This window comes from Hippopotamus amphibius, chromosome 2, assembly GCF_030028045.1.
Source record: "Hippopotamus amphibius kiboko isolate mHipAmp2 chromosome 2, mHipAmp2.hap2, whole genome shotgun sequence".
NCBI classification, from domain to species: Eukaryota; Metazoa; Chordata; class Mammalia; order Artiodactyla; family Hippopotamidae; genus Hippopotamus; species Hippopotamus amphibius.
In genome coordinates, this window is record NC_080187.1 from 196,676,053 (window position 1) to 196,698,164 (window position 22,112).

The following is a 22,112-nucleotide window of genomic DNA, read 5'->3' on the forward strand; positions in this document are numbered from 1 at the left end:
GTAGTAGTATCACATTATATCAGTAATTTTAATGTGAAAGTACCTAATGACTAATGATGTTGAGCATATTTTTATGTGCTTATTTACCATCTAATTATATTCTTTGCTAAAGTGTCATTTAGATCATTTGCTCATTTTTTATTGGGTAACTTTTTTTTCTTATTGAGATTTGACAGTACTTTGTGTATTCCAGATATAAGTCCTTTATCAGATATACGGTCTGCAAATTGTTTTCTCCTGGTCAACTGCTCTTCTTTTCGTTTTCTCAATGGTATCTTTTGAAAAGCAGATTTTAATTTTCATAAACTCCAATTTATCGGTATTTTATGGTTTGCACTTTTTGTGACAGATCTAAGCCACTATTGCCTGATGCAAGATCATAAGATTTTCTGTTTCATTGCTTTTTACAGCTGAGTAATATTCCATTGTATATATGTACCACATCTTTTTTTTTTTTTTATCCATTCATCTGTTGATAGACATTTAGGTCGCTTCCATGTCCTGGCTGTTGTAAATAGTGCTGCAATGAATATTGGAGTGCATGTGTCTTTTTGAATTATGATGTAAAAAGGAATGAAACTGGGATGTTTGTAGAGACATGGATGGACCTAGAGACTGTCATACAGAGTGAAGTGAATCAGAAAGAGAAAAACAAATATCATATATTAACATATATATGCGGAATCTAGAAAAATGGTACAAATCAACCGGTTTGCAAGGCAGAAATAGAGACACAGATGTAGAGAACAAACATATGGACAACAAGTGGGGAAAGCAGGGAGGGTTGGGGGGGAATGAATTGGGAGATTGGGATACCAAATTTTACACTCTAAATATATGCAGTTTATTGTATGTTAACTGTAACTCAATAAAAGTTCTTTAAAAAATAAGATTTTCTGTGTTTTCTTTTAGAATATTTATAGTTTAGATTTTGTATTTATGTCTGATGCATTTTGAGTTTTTTTTTATATGTTATGAAGTTTGGGTCTGAGGTTTACATTTTTTTTTTTTTGCATACGAATATCCAACTAGTCTAGCAGACATATTGAAAAGACTATCTTTTCTCCATTCAATTAATGTAACATCTTATTAAAAATTAATTGAACTTGAAGATACACTCTCTTAATTACTATAGTTTCATAGTAAGCTATGAAGACAGGTGATGTAAATACTTCATCTATTTTAATAAATAAAATAGCCCTTCTAGTTCTTTGCTTTACCATGTAAATTTTAGAATGAATTTAATTTCTACAAAAAATATTCTGCTGGAATTCCGGGTGAGATTGCATTGAATCTGTAAATCAATTTGGGAAAAATTAACATTCTAATGACATTAAGTATATCAATTCATGAATACAATATATTTCTCCATTTATTTAGGTTTTATTTGATGTTTCCCCTCAGTACTTTGCAGTTTTCTACATGTAAATTTTGTACATATATTCTTAGATTTATACCTAAGTATTTCATATCTTTTGGTGCTATTGTAAATATACTGCTATTTTAATTTCAATTTCCAATGGTTCATTGCTAGAATATAGAAATACAATGATTTTGTGTCTTGATTTTGTATTCTGTGACCTTGATGAACTTATTTAGTAGCTTTTTTGTAGTTTTTTGGAGAATTTCTATGTAGAAGATCATGTCTGCAAATAGAGTTTTATTTCTTCCTTTGCTATCTATATGCCTCACTTCTTTTTCTTGCCTGTTTGCAATCTTTAGGAACTCCAGTACAATGTTTAATAGGAATAGTGAGAGTAAATACCATTGCCTTGATTCTTATCTTAGGATGATGTTAGCTGTAGGTTTTTGCAGATTCTCTTTGTAAGGTTAAGGAAGTTCCCTTGTTCTCTTTAATTGCAAGTTTTAAGAGGTTTTTTTGTTTTTGCTTTTGTTTTTTGGCATGAACAAATGTTTGTCAAATACTTTTTCTGCATCTATTGAGATGATAAAGTTTTTCTCTTTAGTCTGTTAATATGGTAAATTACATTGATTCATTTTTGAATGTTGAATTTTTGCTGCATTTCTGGGTTAAGTCTCTTGGTCATGATGTTTTTTCCTTTTGTATATTTCAAGATTGAATTTGTCATTTTTTGTTGAGGATTTCTGCATCAATTTTATCTATTACATAAAAATTAATATACTACAAATTGTGGGATATTCATAGCTATCCACAAATGAAAACTTTTGAAATAAATTACTTGCCTAAGATTATTTTTATATTAATAGAGTAAAATTTGTTGTTGAAAACTATTTTTGTATATATCTAGGTTATATTTTTTGATTATAGGAAGTGTTTTGAGTTTAAATACTTAACAAATATCCATCTGCATTTAAGTTTTAAAGCATCAGTTGATATTATTAGATAAATTCATAGATAGAAATTGGTAAGGGATATTTGATGAAACACACTTTGCTGTGGTGAAGTAGTATGCAGGGTCCATGGTCTTTTCTTTGTTGAGGTTATATTGAGGTCATACTTACTTAAGTAACCCTTTCTGTCCCATTCAGGGTTATATTACTCTTTTCTCTTTTTTTTTGATTTGGATTCAGAGATATAAATGAATGTGAAGTCTTTATTGAATTTGTTACAATATTGCTTCTGTTTTACGTTCCGGCTTTTTGGCCATGAGGCATGTGGGATCATAGCTCCCCAACCAGAGATTAAACCCACACTCCCTGCATTGGAAGGCAAAGACTTAGCCTTCAATAAAGACTTTAAAAATAAATGGTCCACATCAAAAAAATCTTTTAACAAAATAAACAAAAAATAAATGAATGTGAAAGCTATTTTCATTACTTTACAAATATATTTGTTTTGTATACATGTCTATAAACATATCTATGCATGCACTTTGTAAATAATATATTCAATACATAAAATATACAATATACATTTGTTAGAACAGAAAATACTTTCAGTCTTACATATTGGCATGGGCTGAGTGTTTACAATGAAATGAAAGGAATGAAATTATTTCCACTGGGCTTACATTACTATGAGTTTTATCATGAGACTGAAAACACATACAAACAGAATACATATTCAGCAGCTGTAGAAATCTCATCTTTGGCTTAAGCTTGTAAGCTTGTTTGATCTGAAAAACACAGCCTGCCTGGTCATTCTGGAGTCCTGATTAATGGGTCCACCATGGGTCATATTACCAGAGGCATGAGGAGTCTTTCTTGAAATAATTTACTTTAAGCAAATAGAAAATGGAAGCACTCAAGTTTGCTTCAAGAAAAATGGGGACTTCCTAGGTGGTGCAGTGGGTAAGAATCCGCCTGCCAATGTAGGGGACATGGGTTCGATCCCTGCCCCAGGAAGATCCCACGTGCCGTGGAGCAACTAAGCCTGTGCACCACAACTATTGAGCCCATGTGCCACAACTACTGAAGCCCACACGCCTAGAACCCATGCTCTGCAACAAGAGAGGCCACTGCAATGAGAAGCCCACACACCACAATGAAGAGTAGCCCCCATTCACACAGCCAATAAAATAAATAAATAAATAAATAAATAAATAAATAAATAAATAAATTTATTAAAAAAGAAAAATGGCTGACAAATGAATGTGAGTTGTGTTTTTGCTGTTACATGGTATCTGCTCCTCAGATTCGTCTGGCCCATCCTCACATTGAGACACATGAAGATGAATGTTTAATAAAACAAAAGGGACTCTTTAGATACAAACAAACACACAGCATAAGGCATCCATCAGGAGCCCTGGGCACCATTACATTGGCACTGATGTAATGAAGTCTATTTTCCTTTCACCTGATAATTGTTTTTATAACCACACTCTGGTATGTAGCTTTATTCCCCTACCTCTGAAAATTTATAAAGAGAAATCTCATAAGTAAAAGACTTATTATATTTATAAACTATATAATAATTACTGTGGTATATATGTAATGTGAAGTGTTTTGTTTTTTTCAGGCACATTTTTCTTTTTGATCTTCTAATATATGTGTTTGGTTTTAGGTTTCCTCAAGAACTCAACATGGGAAAAATAAGTGCTGAAATTATGTGGACCCTTTTTGCTCAGGATATGAAATATGCACTAGAAGGTAATTACAAATATTTAAACTTATTAGAATATAAGTTTTAGTTACATTCTGATTTTGTGTTCTTGGTTTTAAATGTAAGGAATTGATGCATCCAAACATTGATCATTGTGATCAGTTTAGCTCTAAAACTAATTTCCACATTGTGGAAAGATAAAGATCTCAGAGTGTTTAAAAGCCCTGAAGAAATACACACATTTTTAATCAAATGGTCTATTTACATCAAATTTTAATCAAATTGCAGGATGATACTGTTTCATTTGTAGGATAAAATTTGGATGCAGGAATACTTTATGGAGTAAATCAGACCATACTGTGAGGGTGGATGAGTAATATTAATTCAGATATTTGTCTACATAGATTTAGAAATGGTATCCAATGGCTGGGCATGTTAAAGTCTGTCCAAAGCTGATACAAGGACAATAACAGGGCTCTTCACCAGAAACTCCACTTTCAATATACTCAAATCATAGAATGTAAAGCAAGAGAAATATAGTTCTCAGTTGAAAAACGATGCATTTCTTTGAGCAGTCACATTGTGTTTAGAGTTGGAGTTAGAATGTTTAACCAGCCTAGGGTTCCTGCTCTCTAGGAGCTTAAAATCTAGTAGAAAGTTTTCTTTGCACTTATTCAATATACATTAAGCCCCTAGGTGCTAAATGCCCTGACTGCACTCAGTATGGAAGATACAATAGTGAACAAGACAACTATGGTCCCTGCCCTTAGCAAGATTATGGAGTACAGCTGCAGATATGCAAATGGTCGCAATGTGGGGGTGGTCAGTGCTAAAGATGATAGAATATTTGGAGCTGAAGCTCCTAAGTCAGACTTAGGACAAGGTGGCAAGGCAGGTTTTCTAGAGGAACCTCCTCTGAGGAAGTGTTATCTTGACAAAGACCTGAAGTATCAGTAGGAGTTCACTGGAAGAGATGAGCAAGAAGCATCTCTTTCTTGTCCTGGTTGAGGACAGAGCATTAGCAACTAGAGCAGCACAGGTGCATTTGAGAAGAGAACTCAGCTGGTCCTGTGAGCAGGAGGTAGTGGGAAATGAGGCTGGAGAAATTGGCAGGGACCAGCATGTGCTGTCTTATACGCCATGGTGATGAGTTTGACTCTCTGCTAAGAGAAACAATAGACCATGAAGGGATTTCAGGAGGGACATGTCCTGTTTGGATTGGCAATTTAGAGTAGGCACTGGGACTGCAGCGTGGAAGAGAAGTTGGTAGAGTTTGTGCTCATCATGCCATTGTATTTTTTAGTGTTGCTAAAATGTAAGCTTGCTGCTAGGGCGCACAGAAGAAACATACAGTACTTTTCTTCATTTGAAAAAGAAGACACACAATAGATTTTAATACCTGGTTTTCTGGTAAAGTCTGGGTCTCCCACCTAATTATATAAATTAGGATTTATCCTTGAAATTACACCAGAACTTGCTCAGAGATGCAAACTCCTTATTCTGCAGTGAAGTGTTCCTTCTCCATTGTGTTGATCAATCCTGCTTTCTTGACCTCTTCCTCTGCCTCCTACCAACCACATCCTTTTACACCACTGTGCTTCAGTTGTCTCATTGGGATCCAAAATGAATCTCGAGACAGGAACCACCGGTCCACTAGGCTAGTAAGTTTCTTCAGGTATTGATAGCATTTACAACTAGTCCTATCCCCAACACACCCCCACCCTCACTGACTATCAGTCATCTCAAACTTTATAGGATTCATACAGAATTCTTAACCTCCTCTGTCAAAACCTGCTTCTTTCACCTACTTCCCTATTGCAATTACTGGCACCACCATTCATCCAGTTAAGTCAAACACACAGGATTATCGTGGATTCCTTTACTTTCCTCAGCACACTTGGTACTGATCCCTGCCTTCGACCTTTTTCACCAGCTGGTCTACTGCCTGGTTTTCTCCTCCCACCACTCTTCACAAGCAGCCATGTAGGGCTGAGTTTAATGTCACCTGCTCAGAATCTAAAGTCACCTCCATGCATAGAAACTAGTTACTGTCATTTATTTATTTATTTATTCATTTACTTACTTACTTACTTACTTACTTAGGCTTACTTCTTATCTGTCTTCCTTGCCACAATGTAAATTTTTTGTCTGTGATTTTTACCAACATATCTATATTGCCTAGAACGATGCCTAGAAAATAGAAGCTCCTTAATAACTATGTGTTGAATCAGTGAAGACTTTACCAGGTAATCCCAACTCCATGGAGTAGTGGAAAAAGCAGTAGAGACTTCTGTTTGGGATCCTTTTCTATGTGATCTTGGGAATGTTCTAAGAGGTCAACACCTTTGTGTTTCATTGTCTTCACCTGTAAAATGAAAAGTTCACAGTGGATCAGAGGGCTGGGCAATGGACAGGATGCTCCTGCCCATATTTCAGAGGAACTTGACTATTTGGGACTGTTCCGCAGCGGCACTGCCTGCCAGTGCACATTTTTGGGGGGCAGGGTCTCTGTCTTTACTTATATAACAACATTTGTGCAACTATTGGATATTTTATTTTATTTTACCTTTGCTTTAAAAAATAAGTAGCAAGTTTAGACAACTAAGTATAATATTTATGTTAGGAAATGTAAATCTCAAAATTTTAATGTTTGATACAACAATGAAATTAGAAACTACACGTAAAGCACTGTAACTTTGATTGGGTGTTTATTGATTAGAGGTTAATAATTTTGTATAAAAGCGGTATCCCAAAATGCTGAGATTGTATTATCAAAAGTCAGGTCCAAGATCAGGGGTAAGTATTTTGTGATTATCTTAGATTTTCTGGAGACAAGGATCTTTTCCTTAACACAAATTAAAAATTTTTTTATGTGTATTATTTTATGTTTTTTAATAGCAGCTTTATTGAGATATAATTCACATCCCATACGATTCATCTGCTTAAAGTGTCCAGTTCACTAGTTTGCACATTCATACACATTTTAAGGAAGGCATGGTGAATATAGTAAGGGAGTGATTTCGATTGCAGTTCCTGGTTTATATAACTTCTTCTATACCAGATGAGAAGGCTTTTGAGTGCAAAGACTGTATTTGTCATCTTTGTATTCACTGAATCTTAATAGAAACTCAGTATGCGTTAGTCTACTTGAATTACAGATGGGACAACATTATACAAAGAATCTTGGAGACAAGGCCAGATACTTACTTTGATACTAAACATTTGTAATATTGCTAGTTGGGAGGCAGCAAAAGATCTGAGTCTGGGAAACCCAGTTTCAGAAAGCTTTCTCACCTACGAGCTGCACCAGCTTGGGCAATTAATGTACAACCTCTCCAAACTTTAGTTTTCCTTTCAATAAAAAGATGATAAGAGTTCCCAGGATGGTGTGAGGATTATTTGGTACCTTAAATATACTTTGCCAACTTGAAATCACTGTGCTAGTGGGAGGAGAGCATTATTATTATATAAAGGGAGAAAGATCTGTGAAAGTCTCAGAACAGTCTCCTTTAGGGGTCATTTAAGGTGTAAAACTCCTAGGAGAATGTTTACAAATCCGCGATCATCTGTTCCCTCTCTTTGTCTCCTTCCCTTTCACCATTTCAATCTAATAGGTGGCTTAATACTGTGCCATTTTTTAAAATGTGAAATGAATAGTAATTGTTAGAGAAAATGAGGACTAGGGCTACCTTACAGAGTAGAAGACATATACTTACAAGCATTCTTCTGCAGGCTCTTTTGCCCATGATAGTAACATTTTTACTCTCCTTATTTGCCTTATAGAATGTTGTTAAAGTTAATTGACTGTGGAAGACTGCTTCAGGCTATTGATCTAGAAAGACTCTGTGTTGTTACATAATTTGGGCTACATAGTTTGTCTTATGATTAAAGCATCTGAGCCCGAGTTGTCAATAACCTCTGATGAAGTCAGGTCAAGGAGAAGGGAGTTAGAATTTATGGACTTGAGGCTTTTTGATGCAATTTTTTGCTTTACTTCATGAACTCATCAGCTGCCACAAAAAGAATAATCTATTTTAAAAATAAAATAACTTTTTCCCCAAATTTACTGTCTATATGAGCCATCTTATTTTGTTTTCACAATCTGACATTAATCACCTTACAAGTTTGATAAGCAGTAATTGATTTGATCACTCTGGTGATACTTGCTGAATGAACCAGAATAAATTATTTTACAGATTTTTTTTTTAAAGATAAACTTTCTGTGAAAAAGGTAGTGTAGGAAGAAGAAAGTCACTGATGAAATATTTTATTCTATAGTGAAATAGAGTTGGTTTTGGAGAATTTTTTCTAAAGAACTTATTCTAAAGACTTTTATAGTCTTTAGCCTGGGTAAAATATGGGTTTTGCAGTGAGTTAGATCTATGTGTGAGTTTAGACTCCACTACTTTCCATTTACTTATTAACTATGATTTTGGACAATTTATTAAGTAAGTCTCAGTTTCCATATTTTAAAATTAGGGGCAAAAACACCTATCTTGTGAGGTTATTTTAAGGAGAAAGGAAGAGAGACAGACAGATACAGGGGTGAGGAGCGGATAGTTTCCTAGCACATAATAAATACTCAGATATTAGCCATTATCACATTCTTAAGGATTATAATTTAGTAAACAAAAATTTGCAGATGATTTATAATACCACCAAAATGTCTAGATGCCTATAAGTTACTGAAAGGTTTAATTGGCAATTCCGGTTGACTGCTGGTGTTGTATTTGTCATTTTGGTAGCCATAGAACTTGGTTGCCTGGCAATTCTTAAATCAGGGCAGTCATGTTCAGGGCCCTGTTTGTGTAGCAGTTGTTGGTATCATCCAAGTCTTTATTAAAAGCAAACCCTGCTAGGCCCCAAAATAGCAGCCAGATTGTAGATTGGGTCCACAAGCATTCAGGTGGTTTCTAACTAATAATTCTGTAGAAGACTGCTTGGGATTCTTTAAAGACTACTTCTTAAATTGGGATTTGTGGCTGGGCTTTAAGTTGTATCCTGAAATTGCATCCACATGTAAGGGTTGGTGGGATGGGGGAGGGGAGTCTAAGGCATTTGCCAAATTCTCAGATAAATCTTTGAAGAGAAAGATAGTTAGAAGTCATTGCAAATAAATTAGTTAAAAATGACTGTTTTACTTAATTAACTTAGGCAGAGATGGAATTAATTATAATATGCAAAATACAATTATCTTTCACCGGGCCTCAGTAAAGTGTCCCAGATCAGAGCTCCTCAAACTAGTGTGCACACTAGTCCCTGGGAATCTTGTTAAAATGCAGACTCTGATTGAGTAGGACCTTTGTAGGGGACAGAGTGGGTGGGTCTCTCCATTTCTAACAAAATCTGAGATGATGTCCACGCATCTGGTTTTAGCGTAACACACACTGAGTAGCAGCAAGGCTTTAACACTGGTGGTACAGTAACGTATTAGTTCTGAACATTCTGCCTTTTTGTCACCAGTCTTTCTTGTCTGCTGCTTCGTTATCATGTTGGTCTTCAACAATAGGTAAAGATTGTCAGACTGTCTTTGTAATTTTTCACTGTCTTATCACCCTAAGAAGCACAATTGTTGCCGTTAACTTTGCTCTCACCGTTTCCATGCACTATCTTCTCTTGATGTATGAATTTGAGTATTTTCATATTGGATATCTTTATAATATCTTACTCTCTTACATTTATTTTTTGGGGCCCTCTCTTCAAGAAGTATAAAATTTGTATTGCCCTTCACCCACATATAGGTCTCAGGCCACCCTGTGCATTTAAGAACATTGCCCTTGACCTTGTAGGCACAAAAACAATGAGAACACAAAGTCATGGTCACATCTTTCCTGGCCTCCCTGACCATTTAGGCTATACCAAAAGAACTGACTTGTTGACCCATGAATTTCTCTAGCCTCCCTTAGAATATTCTTGTCCTTAACATCTTTCTGGTCTACCTCATACCTGGTCTACCTCAAACTATTATTTCGTACCTGTCTTCTTTCTTGTCTTCCTATCAGCAATTTTCTGTTGATTTTCAAGTTTACTCTTACAAATCACTGGCTGTCAATTTATCTTGATCCTTATTTTTGGTAGAAAAGATTGACTTCTAATTTCTACAATCAGGAAAACCTCCCTGGAAACAACTGATTTCTTTCATCTCCTATTTCCTGCTCTCAGTCTTTCTTAACCTTATTGGAATGACAGAGATTAAAGCTATGCTGCTGTATTCTTCAAAAACTGTGGTTGGAGCCAAGATTGGTAGCACTTTGTAAAGGATCTCTCTGGCCTCCTTTTCTTACAATAGTGGTTCTCAACCTATTTGGTGTCCTAAACTGTTGCAACACTCCTCAGAGGTACAGAAATTCCTATAAATAACAGAGATGTTGGTATTTCTCAACCAAGGAGAGATGACAAGTGGCTTTCCCTCATCCTGTTGAGAATCTTCAGTATTGCTCTTGTCTGGAAACAGACAACTGTTGAATGACTCAAAGAAATAACATAACACTTATTGATAAAATATTAGCTTTTAATGGATAATGTCTTATACCTGAATAAATTCTATCCCATATTTTATATGACTAGTGAGTTATTTTCCTGTTCTGAAAGATTTTTACTAAGATTTATGTACTTTGACAATGGCTACCAGAATGCCATAGAGACAGTTCAAAACTACTTTAAGACATTTCTACATTTCTGATGTTATAAAATAGCATCATAATAGTACAATTGCTTCAGCTAAAAATTGGGAAATTATGGTTGACTTCTCTTCTCTGCATCCTATTAGCACATCTATACTAAAAGCTCTATATATGAAAATCTCTTCAGTAATTTTCTTTTCTACAATTCTTACTGCTGTTCTTTTTCAGACATATTATCTTTCCTGTTTCCACCTTCACTGATATGATTCTTCCTTTGTAGACCCCTCCCAAACCACTAGATAAGATCCAAATTCTTTATCCTAGCTTACACCAGCTCCCTCCTCTCCTTTCTGTACCTGATTTCAGCCCTAGTGCTTAATACTTTCTCCCATACACATGCTATATGCTCTAGCTATATCCAGCTATTTAAAATTTCCCAGTTTAATCAAGACCTTGTATTGAAAGACTCATCTTAAATCAGACTCCCCAACAAACCTCTAATTTATTCTATCCCACCCATTCTGAGATGCTACTAAAATTCTGTAAAGAAATGATCTCCACTATTGTGGTAAGCAATAAACTACACTTTGCTTTATCAACAGATTATTCTGGGTAGCTGACATTTGACATTTTGAATGCTTTTCTGGGAGAAACATAGAGGCAAGGAGACCAGTTAGGACTCTGATATCACAAGCTTGCTTGGACAAATGTGGGGCAAGCGTTTGTAAATTGAGAAAATATACTTTCCTTTTGCAGATGAAACTTTACCCGATCAGAAATTACATACATATTAGAAAAGAAATGCCTTTTCAAATACTGTAATTTAGAATATACTATATATCAATATAAATCATATACATATACTCACATACATATATTTATTTTTATATATACAATATATCTTCATGAGATTCAAACTGCCTGACTGAACAATTCTAGCGGGGAGGAATGGCTTGATTGAACTGCCTATGCAAATTATGTTACATTATCACTACTCACTTCTATCTATCTTACAAGCAAAAAAAAATGATAGAGTATTTCATGGTTACATTAATAAAATACTTTGAAAGTATAAAATAAATAACTAAAATTTCCCTGAAATCCTTATATAAGTTTATGCCCCAGGACATGTGCATGATGTCTCTCAGCACCTCCCAGGTTTTTCCTACTTGCTATCCCCAGCAAAGACTCATACATTCTTCAAAGTCCAATTCAAATGTTACTCTGTCAAGTTTTCCCTGAGATTCTTAGAGAGAAATATGTGCTTCTTCCCTATTCTCCCATAATACTTCCTATTGTGTCATTTATCCTTGTGTTACATTTCACAAATACGTCATCCACCATGCCCTGAGCTCTTATTCGTCTTTGTATGACTGTCCTTACTCTCCCTTTCTCTGACCATTAATAAAAAATGTTATGAATCAATGAATGCATGAATAAGCCTATGTCTACAAACAGACAAAAGCAAAGATATAGGTTCCATTCCCAAACTCTAATTTCCAGTCACAATTTGGCACAATCACACAAATCTGATACAATCACTCATATAAAGGAGAAATGTTTTCCAAATATTTAGTCTCAATAGTTATTTTCACCACGTGTTATGGTTGTAGCAGTTCTAGGAATGGTTCAGTAATCACAGATGTGAAAATAAAAACCTAAATACCTTTCATTTAACCACAAAAACTGAGTGTGTGTGTGTATGTGTGTGTGTTGCTTATGCATTTGTGTGTTGTAAGAGAAGACAGTAGGATTGCAATGAAGTACAGGCTTTGCTTCCTTGACAAATTGTGAAGTACCTCTTCCAGTCACGCTCTATTTATCAGTCCTTACCTGCTTTTCGACAACAACCCGCTAATTTGTTTTGACATATCCTCATGTAGAATTTCAAGTCTAGATTAATGGACAACAAGTGAAAACAAAACAAATATAAATGGTTACTAATTCTCAGTGTTCATTATTGCAAAAAGACCAGTTCTATTCATTTAAATTACAGGTCATATGAGTCAAACCATGGACTGGAATATGATTTCTGGATTGATATATCAGTTTACATGTGGCAGTTTATTTGAGGGATCCTGTGTTATATTTATCCCACACTCCCCCGAAATTAAAAAAAGAACAAAATGTATTTACTGGTACTTAAGTTTTCCTGATAAACTGGGCCAATAGTTCTCAAAGTGTGGCTCCCACACCGACAAGCATCAGCATCACCTGGGAGGATGTTAGAAATGCACATTCTTTGTCCCACCTCATACCTACTGTTTCAGATTGAGGCCCAGCAATCTATTGTTTTTTTGTTTTTTTTTTTTAAATAAGATCTCCTAGTCATTCTGATGCATGCTAAAGTTTAAGAACTATTAATCTAGGGAATGTATAATCAACATAGTACCTTCTTCCATTGTTGATCTGAACATACAATGATTTTTTTTTTTAATTTAGAGTATAGTTGATTTACAATGTTGTGTTAGTTTCAGGTGTACAGCAAAGTGATTCAGTTAAATATATATATTCAGATTCTTTTCCGTTATAGTTTAATACAAGATACTGAATGTAGTTCTTTATGCCATACAGTAGGTCCTCGTTGTTTATTTTGTATATAGTAATGTGTATCTGCTAATCCCAGCCTCATAGTTTGTCCCTCCCCCTTCTCTTTCACTTTTGGTATCCACCGGTTTGTGATCTATGTGAGTCTATTTCTGTCTTGTAAGTTCATTTGTATCATTTTCTTAGATTCCACATATAAGTGATATTGTATGATATTTGTCTTTGTCTGACTCACTTCACTTAGTATGATAATCTCTAGGTTCATCCATGTTGCTGCAAATGGCATTATTTCATTCTTTTTTATGGCTGAGTAATATTCCATTGTATGTGTGTGCATGCATGTGTGTGTGTATGTGTACATACACACACGATATCTTCTTTATCCATTTATCTATCAATGGACATTTAAGTTGCTTCCATGTCTTGGCTATTATAAATAGTGTTGTTATGAATACTGGAGTGCATGTATCTTTTCAGGTTAGAGTTTTCATCTTTTCCAGATATATGCCCAGGAGTGGGATTGCAGGATCATATGGCAACTCTATTTTTAGTTTTTGAAGGAACTTCCATACTGTTCTCCATAGTGACTGTACCAATTTACATTCCCACCAACAGTGTAGGAGGGTTCCCTTTTCTCCACACCCTCTCCAGCATTTGTTATTTGTAGACTTTTTTATCATGGCCATTCTGACCAGTGAACACACAATGATTTTTGATGATATTTAAATAAGTCAGAAAAATGTCCCTTATAATGAAAGTGAAAGTGGAGGACTAGTGTGGAAGCATCAACTATGTCAGAACAAATTAGGAAAGAAAAACAAATTCAAGGAGCAGACTGATTTGTGAATATCAATTTTTTAAAGTTTATAAGTAAAGAGAAAGAAAAGAAGAATTTAAATAATAATTTTTAAAAGGAGAAGAGAATTAGAAAGTAATTTTCAAGAAAATAAAGGGAGGAAGGGTATGGACTGGGCTAAGTCTATTAGCATGAAACTCAATGGGAGTAAAATGCCAAGAAAGATACTGATGACTTAGCCAAGTAGTCATACAATTCTTATGTTAAAAAAAGTCCATGGAGTATTCAGTAACATAGGGGAAAGTGAACCTTCATTACAAAAGAATGGAAATGTTGCTTATTCTGTTTAATCTCCTCTTTAAAAGAAAAACAGAAATACATACACCATTCATGTCAAGTCATTTTTCATTTTTTTGCCTTGGAGTCAAATTCCAACGAGGGCAAATAAATTTCCTCTAACACTTACATCTTTCTTTAAACCTTTGTTTGTTTTGAGTAGAGCAAAACTCAATGCATTTTGAAACATTTAATGCTTTTTTCATACCATAATGCTGCAAAGGCCAATTGTTATAGAAAGGAGATAACTAGCTTTGCCATTTATTTATGTTTTATTGTTCTTATCAGTGTGACTTTGGGAGTTTTGGTAAAACTTTGTATAACAAAATTTCCCACATTTAACTGTCCTACTTGCTTCGTATCTATTTTACAGAAAATTTTTATTAAGTAGGATGGATGGTCTTACTTAACATTCTCAATTATATGAAATTTTGACCTCTTTGAGGGAAGGGACCACATTGACCATATTCAGTCTTTAACAGATGTCTGACACATGTAGGGGCTCAATAAGTAATCATTCAATGAAAATCCAAGGTGCATTAAAACAGTGTGTATATGAATGTGTGTATAGGTTAGCTACATGATTCAGAGTGACTTTCATCTATGTTAGAGCCCAGGAGCGCACATTGTTAAAACTTTCTATATATTTCCAGTACATTGTATATTAAAGTACAATATTCATCACTTGTCCATGCTGGTATTTGGGCAAAAGCATATTAAAGCTTCAGTTCAACAAGATGTCTTTCATCATATAAGCCTTTGAGATTCAATCCTTAGAAAAAGTCTTTCCAATATATGACAATCTATTTCACATTAGCAAGCACAGCATACAGAACATGGTAAAATTCTACTTCTGAGAGATTGAGCCAAATTTTGGCCATCAAACAGATTTGACAAGCTGGTTAATTAAAATCAGTTGTCAAACTATATAATCTAAAGTCTAAAACTTTTAAATGCCAACCCCCATTTAATTTAATGGGGAAATAGAAATCAGTGAAAGTAAGTGTTAAAAAACCAGGACAAGACCCAGGTAGACAGATGTGTTTCAGCCCCGCCTTCCTCCACTTGTCTTATTTTTCCCTCTTACTCCCCACCTTTCCCTCACCCCTTCTTTATTATCCTCTCAAACACCTGGTACACTTAGGACTTCCCGGCAGATTGACACACTAAGGCATTTGCGACATCTTGTGTATCCCTTCCAAAAGACCCGAAATCAGAGAAAGGAAGGAAAAGCATTAAAATAAATAACTGGGAGGGATGGGGATGGCAAAATAAATCTGCTTACCCTGGTGAGCTGGAAGTGAGCACAAACGTGAAAGGAAGTGAAATGGAAATTAGACACGAAGTTCACTTGACTCTGCTTTTCACATGTTATTTCTCAGATATTTCTTGCTTCCTTTCATCTTTACTCTGAAGGAAAGCATCAGTGTTCATTCAGATGACCCAAAGTGGGGAGCCCTGACCCCTGTTCACACTTAGAGTACATGCATTTCTCAGTTGCTTCCTCTCTGTCAGTTCCTCTCCTCACCCCCCGTGATTAAGTTGAAACTACTTATTTCGTATTTCTGGACTAGACAGAGAGGGTGAGCTGTGTGTTTAATTAATCTAGAACATGCTGACTAAAATATTTGGCTTCTAGATAACAGCAAAGAAAAAAATAGCTATTCAGGAGTGTTTGTAATGCTATCATTACTCTCACCATGTAATCATCTACTGACTCGTCTTATAATTGATTTTGGTAAAATTTAATTAAAACATGCTGATCTGAGTACTATATTGTGTTCCTTGGATAGAAGTGAGCATATCAGAATAGGATGTAATTTACTGATCAGACACTTTTTCTGGATCCCCAAATCTCCAACTCAAAAAGTAATCACACAGTAAAAACAGGTCGAAGTTAATTTAGGCTATTCATGTGGTCTCTCTGGCTACATATGCAAATCTATTTGTCAGATACACCCCATGTGTGTTCTGAGGTTAAGTTCAACAGTTTTTAAGTCTATCTCCCCACAGTGGTGAACTTAGCAAAATCTCAGGTAAATGGAAATTATTTCCAAAAGCCAAGTAACCTGAATTATTAAAACCAAGAAATGGAGCATCACCTATTCAGCTATTTCAAATTGTTACCTGACCAGTATATAAATAGCACTTAAAGGTCTTCACAGTTATTTTCTCTCTGCCCAAACTCAGTCTTAACCAGGAAAATTCTACTTCTTTCTTACATTATTCTGTTGTTTATTTGGTTTGCAAATAAAGAACAGTAGTGGACACCAACAATTCAGGGGTTTAGATTGACAACCTGGCCATCTGTGCTCCTAAGAAACATTGAGCTTTCTTGCATTTCTCTTTTAAGATAGTATTAGACTTTGTTGACTCAATTCAGGGTCCTGCATAGCAGACCCCTAACTATTGAGCTTGGTACAGCTCAAGAGTCTTGATACTTTTTTCTCTCTGGATGTGAAGCCTCAGGAAAACACGACTCCCTCATAGAGTGTGCCTGTTGTACTAGCTAATCATTTCCTTATATCTTAGGTGGGCTTAAAGAGTTAGAAAAAATAGTATGAACAGATCACCTGCAGTGGCACCAGAATAGCCAAAGGAAACTCTCAGCTCAGGCATCTGAAAAATAGTTAAGGTTAGTTCATCAGTTGTATATTACTATGTAACAAAGTATCCCAAAACTTTGTGAATTAAAACATAAATCAGTATGTAGTATCTCTCGTGGTTTCTGCAGACTAGGAGGTTTGGGTTTCAAGCGCTCTTGTGAGGTTACAGTTAAGATGGGAACCAGGGCTGCAGTTGTTGAAAGCTTGATGAGCTGGAGGAGTCACTTCCCATGTGGCTCACTTACATGGCTGTCAAGCCATTGTGGGCTGTTGGCGGGAGGCCTCAGTTCTTTGTGGTCCTCTCCACAGACTGTTTGACTGTCCTTTCCATGTGACAGCTAGCTTCTCCCAGAGTGGACAGCACAAGACTAAGGGTGGGAAAACTGCAATATCTTTTCCAACCTAGCCTGGGAAGTTAGACTTTGTCCCTTCTGCGATATCTTCTTGATCACACAGTTCACCTACATTCAATGTAGGGCGAGCACATAAGGACATGAACTCCAGGAGGCAAGGGTCACTCATGTCATTTTGAAGGCTGGCTTGCTCACACAGTTAGTATTTACCTCTCTGATCATTTCTTTATAATGTTAGCATTTTCTTATATTAGGACAGGCTTTTATTAGTGTTGATTTTAAACAAAAGTAACAACTTGGATAAAACCAGTTTTCTTCCTTCTGCAGCTTTGCATTAGCCTTCCCCCTACTACAAGAAAGAAGGCCAGCATGAACCAGCCCTTGAGGCTTTATGAAGATAAATTCATTTCCAAGATGCTAGGGCTCTTGTTAGCCCTCTCTGATTTCCTAGCTAAGCTCCTCTGGGAAGGAAAGTCGCCTACGCTGAGAGGAAATTAACCCCACACTCTCAAGAAAGGCACTCATCTATGTCTTGCTCTCTTTTCATTACAAAACAGTAGTTTTCATCCCTGGCTGTACATTAGAATCACCAGGGGTAGATCCCAGACTTTAAAAAAAAAATACATCAAGGTTTATAATCTTATTTAGCAATCACCTATTTTCACTTATTAGGTACTTCTCTAAATGATACGTAAATATTAACTTATTTGAACATCATAAAAATCCCATAAAGTAGGTACTATTATATTAGTTCCATTTTATACATTAAGAAATTAAGGCACAGAGAGGTTAAGTATTTTGCCCAAAGTTACACAGCAATTGAAAAGAAGAGCCAAGACTTCAGGGAGTTCTAATATATATCCAAGATTGAATACCACTACTCTTAAATAAGTTTTGAAGGCCTTTGAGAATCTGATGAAATATGTAGGCTATTATCAGAAAGGTGCACATAACATATACATGAAAAATGTGCATATATCCTTTCCCCTGAAATGATATATATATTTATGTAAATCCCCCACAATGCTCCTTTTTTTTTTCCAGATCATTGTTAGAGTATATTTGCTTTACAATGTTGTATTAGTTTCTACTGTACAACAAAGTGAATCTGCTATATGTATACATATATCCCCACATCCCCTCCCTCTTGAGCCTCCCTCCCACTCTCCCTATCCTACCCCTCTAGGTCATCACAAAGCTTCGAGTTGATCTCCCTATGCTATGCAGCAGCTTCCCACTAGCCATCCATTTTACATTTGGTAGTGTATATATATCAATGCTACTCTCTCATTTCATCCCAGCTTCCCCTTCCCCTGCTGTATCCTCAACTACATTCTCTACGTCTGTGTCTTTATTCTTGCCCTGCCACTAGGTTCTTTAGTACTGTTTTTTAGATTCCATATATATGCGTTAGCATACGGTATTTGTTTTTTCTCTGATTTACGTGACTCTGTATGAGAGACTCTAGGTCCATTCACCTCACTACAAATAACTCAATTTTGTTCCTTTTTATGGCTAATATTCCACTGTGTGTGTATTATATACACCACATTTTCTTTATCCTTTCCTCTGTTGATGGACATTTAGGTTGCTTCTGTGACATGGCTATTGTAAATAGTGCTGCAATGACCATTGTGATACATGTATTTTTTTTCTTTTAAAAGGAATTTTATTAAGATATAATTGACATACAATAAACTGCATATATTTAAAGTATACAGTTTGATATTTTTTATTAGTCATCTATTTTATGCACATTAATGTATACATGGCACTCCCAATCTCCCAATTCATCCCACCTCAACCCCCTCACGCTTTCCCCCTTGGTGTCCATGTTGGTTCTCTACATCTGTGTCTGTATTTCTGCCTTGCAAACCAGTTGATCTGCACCATTTTTCTACATTCCGCATGTATGTGTTACTATACGATATTTGTTTTTCTCTTTCTGACTTACTTCACTCTGTATGACAGTCTCTAGGTTCATCCATGTCTCTACAAATGTCCCAATTTCATTCCTTTTTATGGCTGAGTAGTATTCCACTGTATATATGTACCACATCTTCTTTATCCATTCATCTGTTGATGGATATTTAGGTTGCTTCCATGACCTGGCTATTGAAATAGTGCTGCAATGAACATAGGGGTGTGTGTGTCTTTTTGAATTACAGTTTTCTCTGGGTATATGCCCACTAGTGGGATTTCTGGGTCATATGGTAATTCTATTTTTAGTTTTTTAAAGAACCTCCATACTGTTCTCCATAGTAGCTGTATCAATTTACATTCCTACCAACAGCGCTAGAGGGTTCCCTTTTCTCCTCACCTTCTCTAGCATTTATTGTTTGTAGATTTTCTGATGATGCTCATTCTAACCAGTTGAGGTGATATATCATTGTAGTTTTGATTTGTATTTCTCTATAATTAGTGATGCTGAGCAGCTTTTCATATGCCTCTTGGCCATCTTGTATGTCTTTGGAGAAATGCCTATTTAGGTCTTCCACCCATTTTTGATTGGGATGTTTGTTTTTTTTAAATTGAGCTGCATGAACTATTTATATATTTTGGAGATTAATCCTTTGTCTGTTGATTTGTTTGCAGATATTGTCTCCCATTCTGTGGGTTGTCTTTTCATCTTATTTATAGTTTCCTTTGCTATACGTTTAAGTTTCATTAGGTCCCACTTGTTTATTTTTGTCTTATTTCCATTACTCTAGGAGTGGGTCAAAAAAGATCTTGATGTGATTTATGTCAAAGAGTGTTCCTCCTATGTTTTCCTCTAGGAGTTAATAGTGTCTGGTCTTACATTTAGGCCTTTAATCCATTTTGAGTTTATTTTTGTGTATGGTGTTAGGGGGTGTTCTAATTTCATTCTTTTACATGTAGCTATCCAGTTTTCCCAGCACCACTTATTGAAGAGACTGTGTTTTCTTCATTGTATATCCTTGCCTCCTTTGTCATAGGTTAGTTGACCACATGTGCATGGGTTTTTCTCTGGGCTTTCTATCCTGTTCCATTGATCTACATTTCTGTATATCAGATTTTGTCCCAGTACCATATTGTCTTGATGACTATAGCTTTGTAGTATAGACTGAAGTAAGGGAGTCTGTTTCCTCCAGCTCTATTTTTTGTTTTTTCTCAAGATTGCTTTGGCTATTCAGGGTCTCTTGTGTCTCTCTACAAATTTTAGGTTTTTTTGTTCTAGTTCTGTAAAAAATGCCATTGGTGATTTGATAGGGATTGCATTGAATCTGTAGATTGCTTTGGCTAGTTTGGTCAGTTTGCAATATTGATTCTTCCAATCCAAAAACATGGTATATCTCTCCATCTGTTTGTGTCATCTTTGATATCCTTCATCAGTGTCTTACAGTTTTCTGAGTACAGGTCTTTTACCTCATTAAGTAGGTTTATTCCTAGGTATTTTATTCTTTTTGTTGCAGTGGTGAATGGGATTGTTTCCTTAATTTCTCTTTCTGATCTTCTGTTGTTAGTGTATAGGAAGGCAAGAAATTTCTCTGTTAATTTTGCATCCTTCATCTTTACCAAATTTACTGATTAGCTCTAATAGTTTTCTGGTGACATCCTTAGGGTTTTCTATGTATAGTATCATGTCATCTGCAAACAGTGACAGTTTTACTTCTTGTTTTCCAATTTGGATTCCTTTTTTTTTTCTTTTTCTGCTCTGATTGCTGTGGCAAGTACTTCCAAAACTGTGTTGAATAGTAGTGGTGAGAGTGGACATCCTTGTGTTGTTCCTGATCTTAGAGGGAATACTTTCAGTTTTTCACCATTGAGAATGATGTTTACTGTGAGTTTGTCATATATGGCCTTTATTATGTTGAGGTAGGTTCCCTCTATGCCCAATCTCTGGAAAGTTTTTATCATAAATGTTTGTTGAGTTTTGTTAAAAGCTTTTTCTGCATCTATTGAGATGATTATATCGTTTTTATTCTTCAGTTTGTTAATATGGTGTAAGATGTTGGTTGATTTGCATATATTGAAGAATCATTGCATCCCTGGGATAAATCCCACTTGATCATGGTGTATGATCCTTTTAATGTATTGTTGGATTCTGTTTGCTAGTATTTTGTTGAGGATTTTTACATCTATATTTATCAGTGATATTGGTCTGTAATTTTCTTTTTTTGTAGTATCTTTGTCTGGTTTTGGTATCAAGGTGATGGTGGCCTCATAGAATAAGTTTGGGAGTGTTCCTTCCTCTGCAATTTTTTGAAAGAGTTTTAGAAGGATGAGTGTTAGCTCTTCTCTAAATGTTTGATAGAATTCACTTGTGAAGCCATCTGCTCCTGAACTTTTGTTTGTTGGGAGATTTTTAATCACAGTATCAATTTTATTACTTGTGATTGGTCTGTTCATATTTTCTGTTTCTTCCTGATTCGGTCTTGGAAGGTTATACCTTTCTAAGAATTTGTCCATTTCTTCCAGGAAAATTTGTCCATTTGTCCAGTTTATTGGCATATAGTTTCTTCTGATAGTCTCTTATGACCCTTATTTCTGCAGTATCCATTGTAACTTCTCCTGTTTCATTTCTAATTTTATTGATTTGAGTCCTCTCCCTCTTTTTCTTGATGAGCCTGGCTAAAGGTTTTAGTTTTATTGATCTTTGCTATTGTTTTCTTTGTTTCTATTTCATTTATTTCTACTCTGATCTTTATGCTTTCTTTCCTTCTACTAACTTTCGGTTTTGTTTGTTCTTCTTTCTCTAGTTCCTTTAGGTGTAAGGTTAGATTGTTTATTTGGGATTTTTCTTGCTTCTTGAGGTAGGATTGTATCGCTATAAACTTCTCTCTTAGAACTATTTGCTGCACCCAT

The 22,112-nt window shown here is 35.4% G+C and overlaps 1 protein-coding gene across 3 annotated transcripts in view; it reads left to right on the plus strand.

Moving 5' to 3' along the window:
* UNC13C (unc-13 homolog C) overlaps positions 1 to 22,112 on the plus strand; it is a 620,639-nt gene that overhangs the window by 425,838 nt on the left and 172,689 nt on the right. For all 3 annotated transcript variants that reach the window (XM_057724491.1, XM_057724492.1, XM_057724493.1), the window contains one exon: positions 3,986 to 4,071. In XM_057724491.1, coding sequence (XP_057580474.1) covers positions 3,986 to 4,071 — 86 coding nt within the window. The remainder of the gene's footprint in view (positions 1 to 3,985; positions 4,072 to 22,112) is intronic.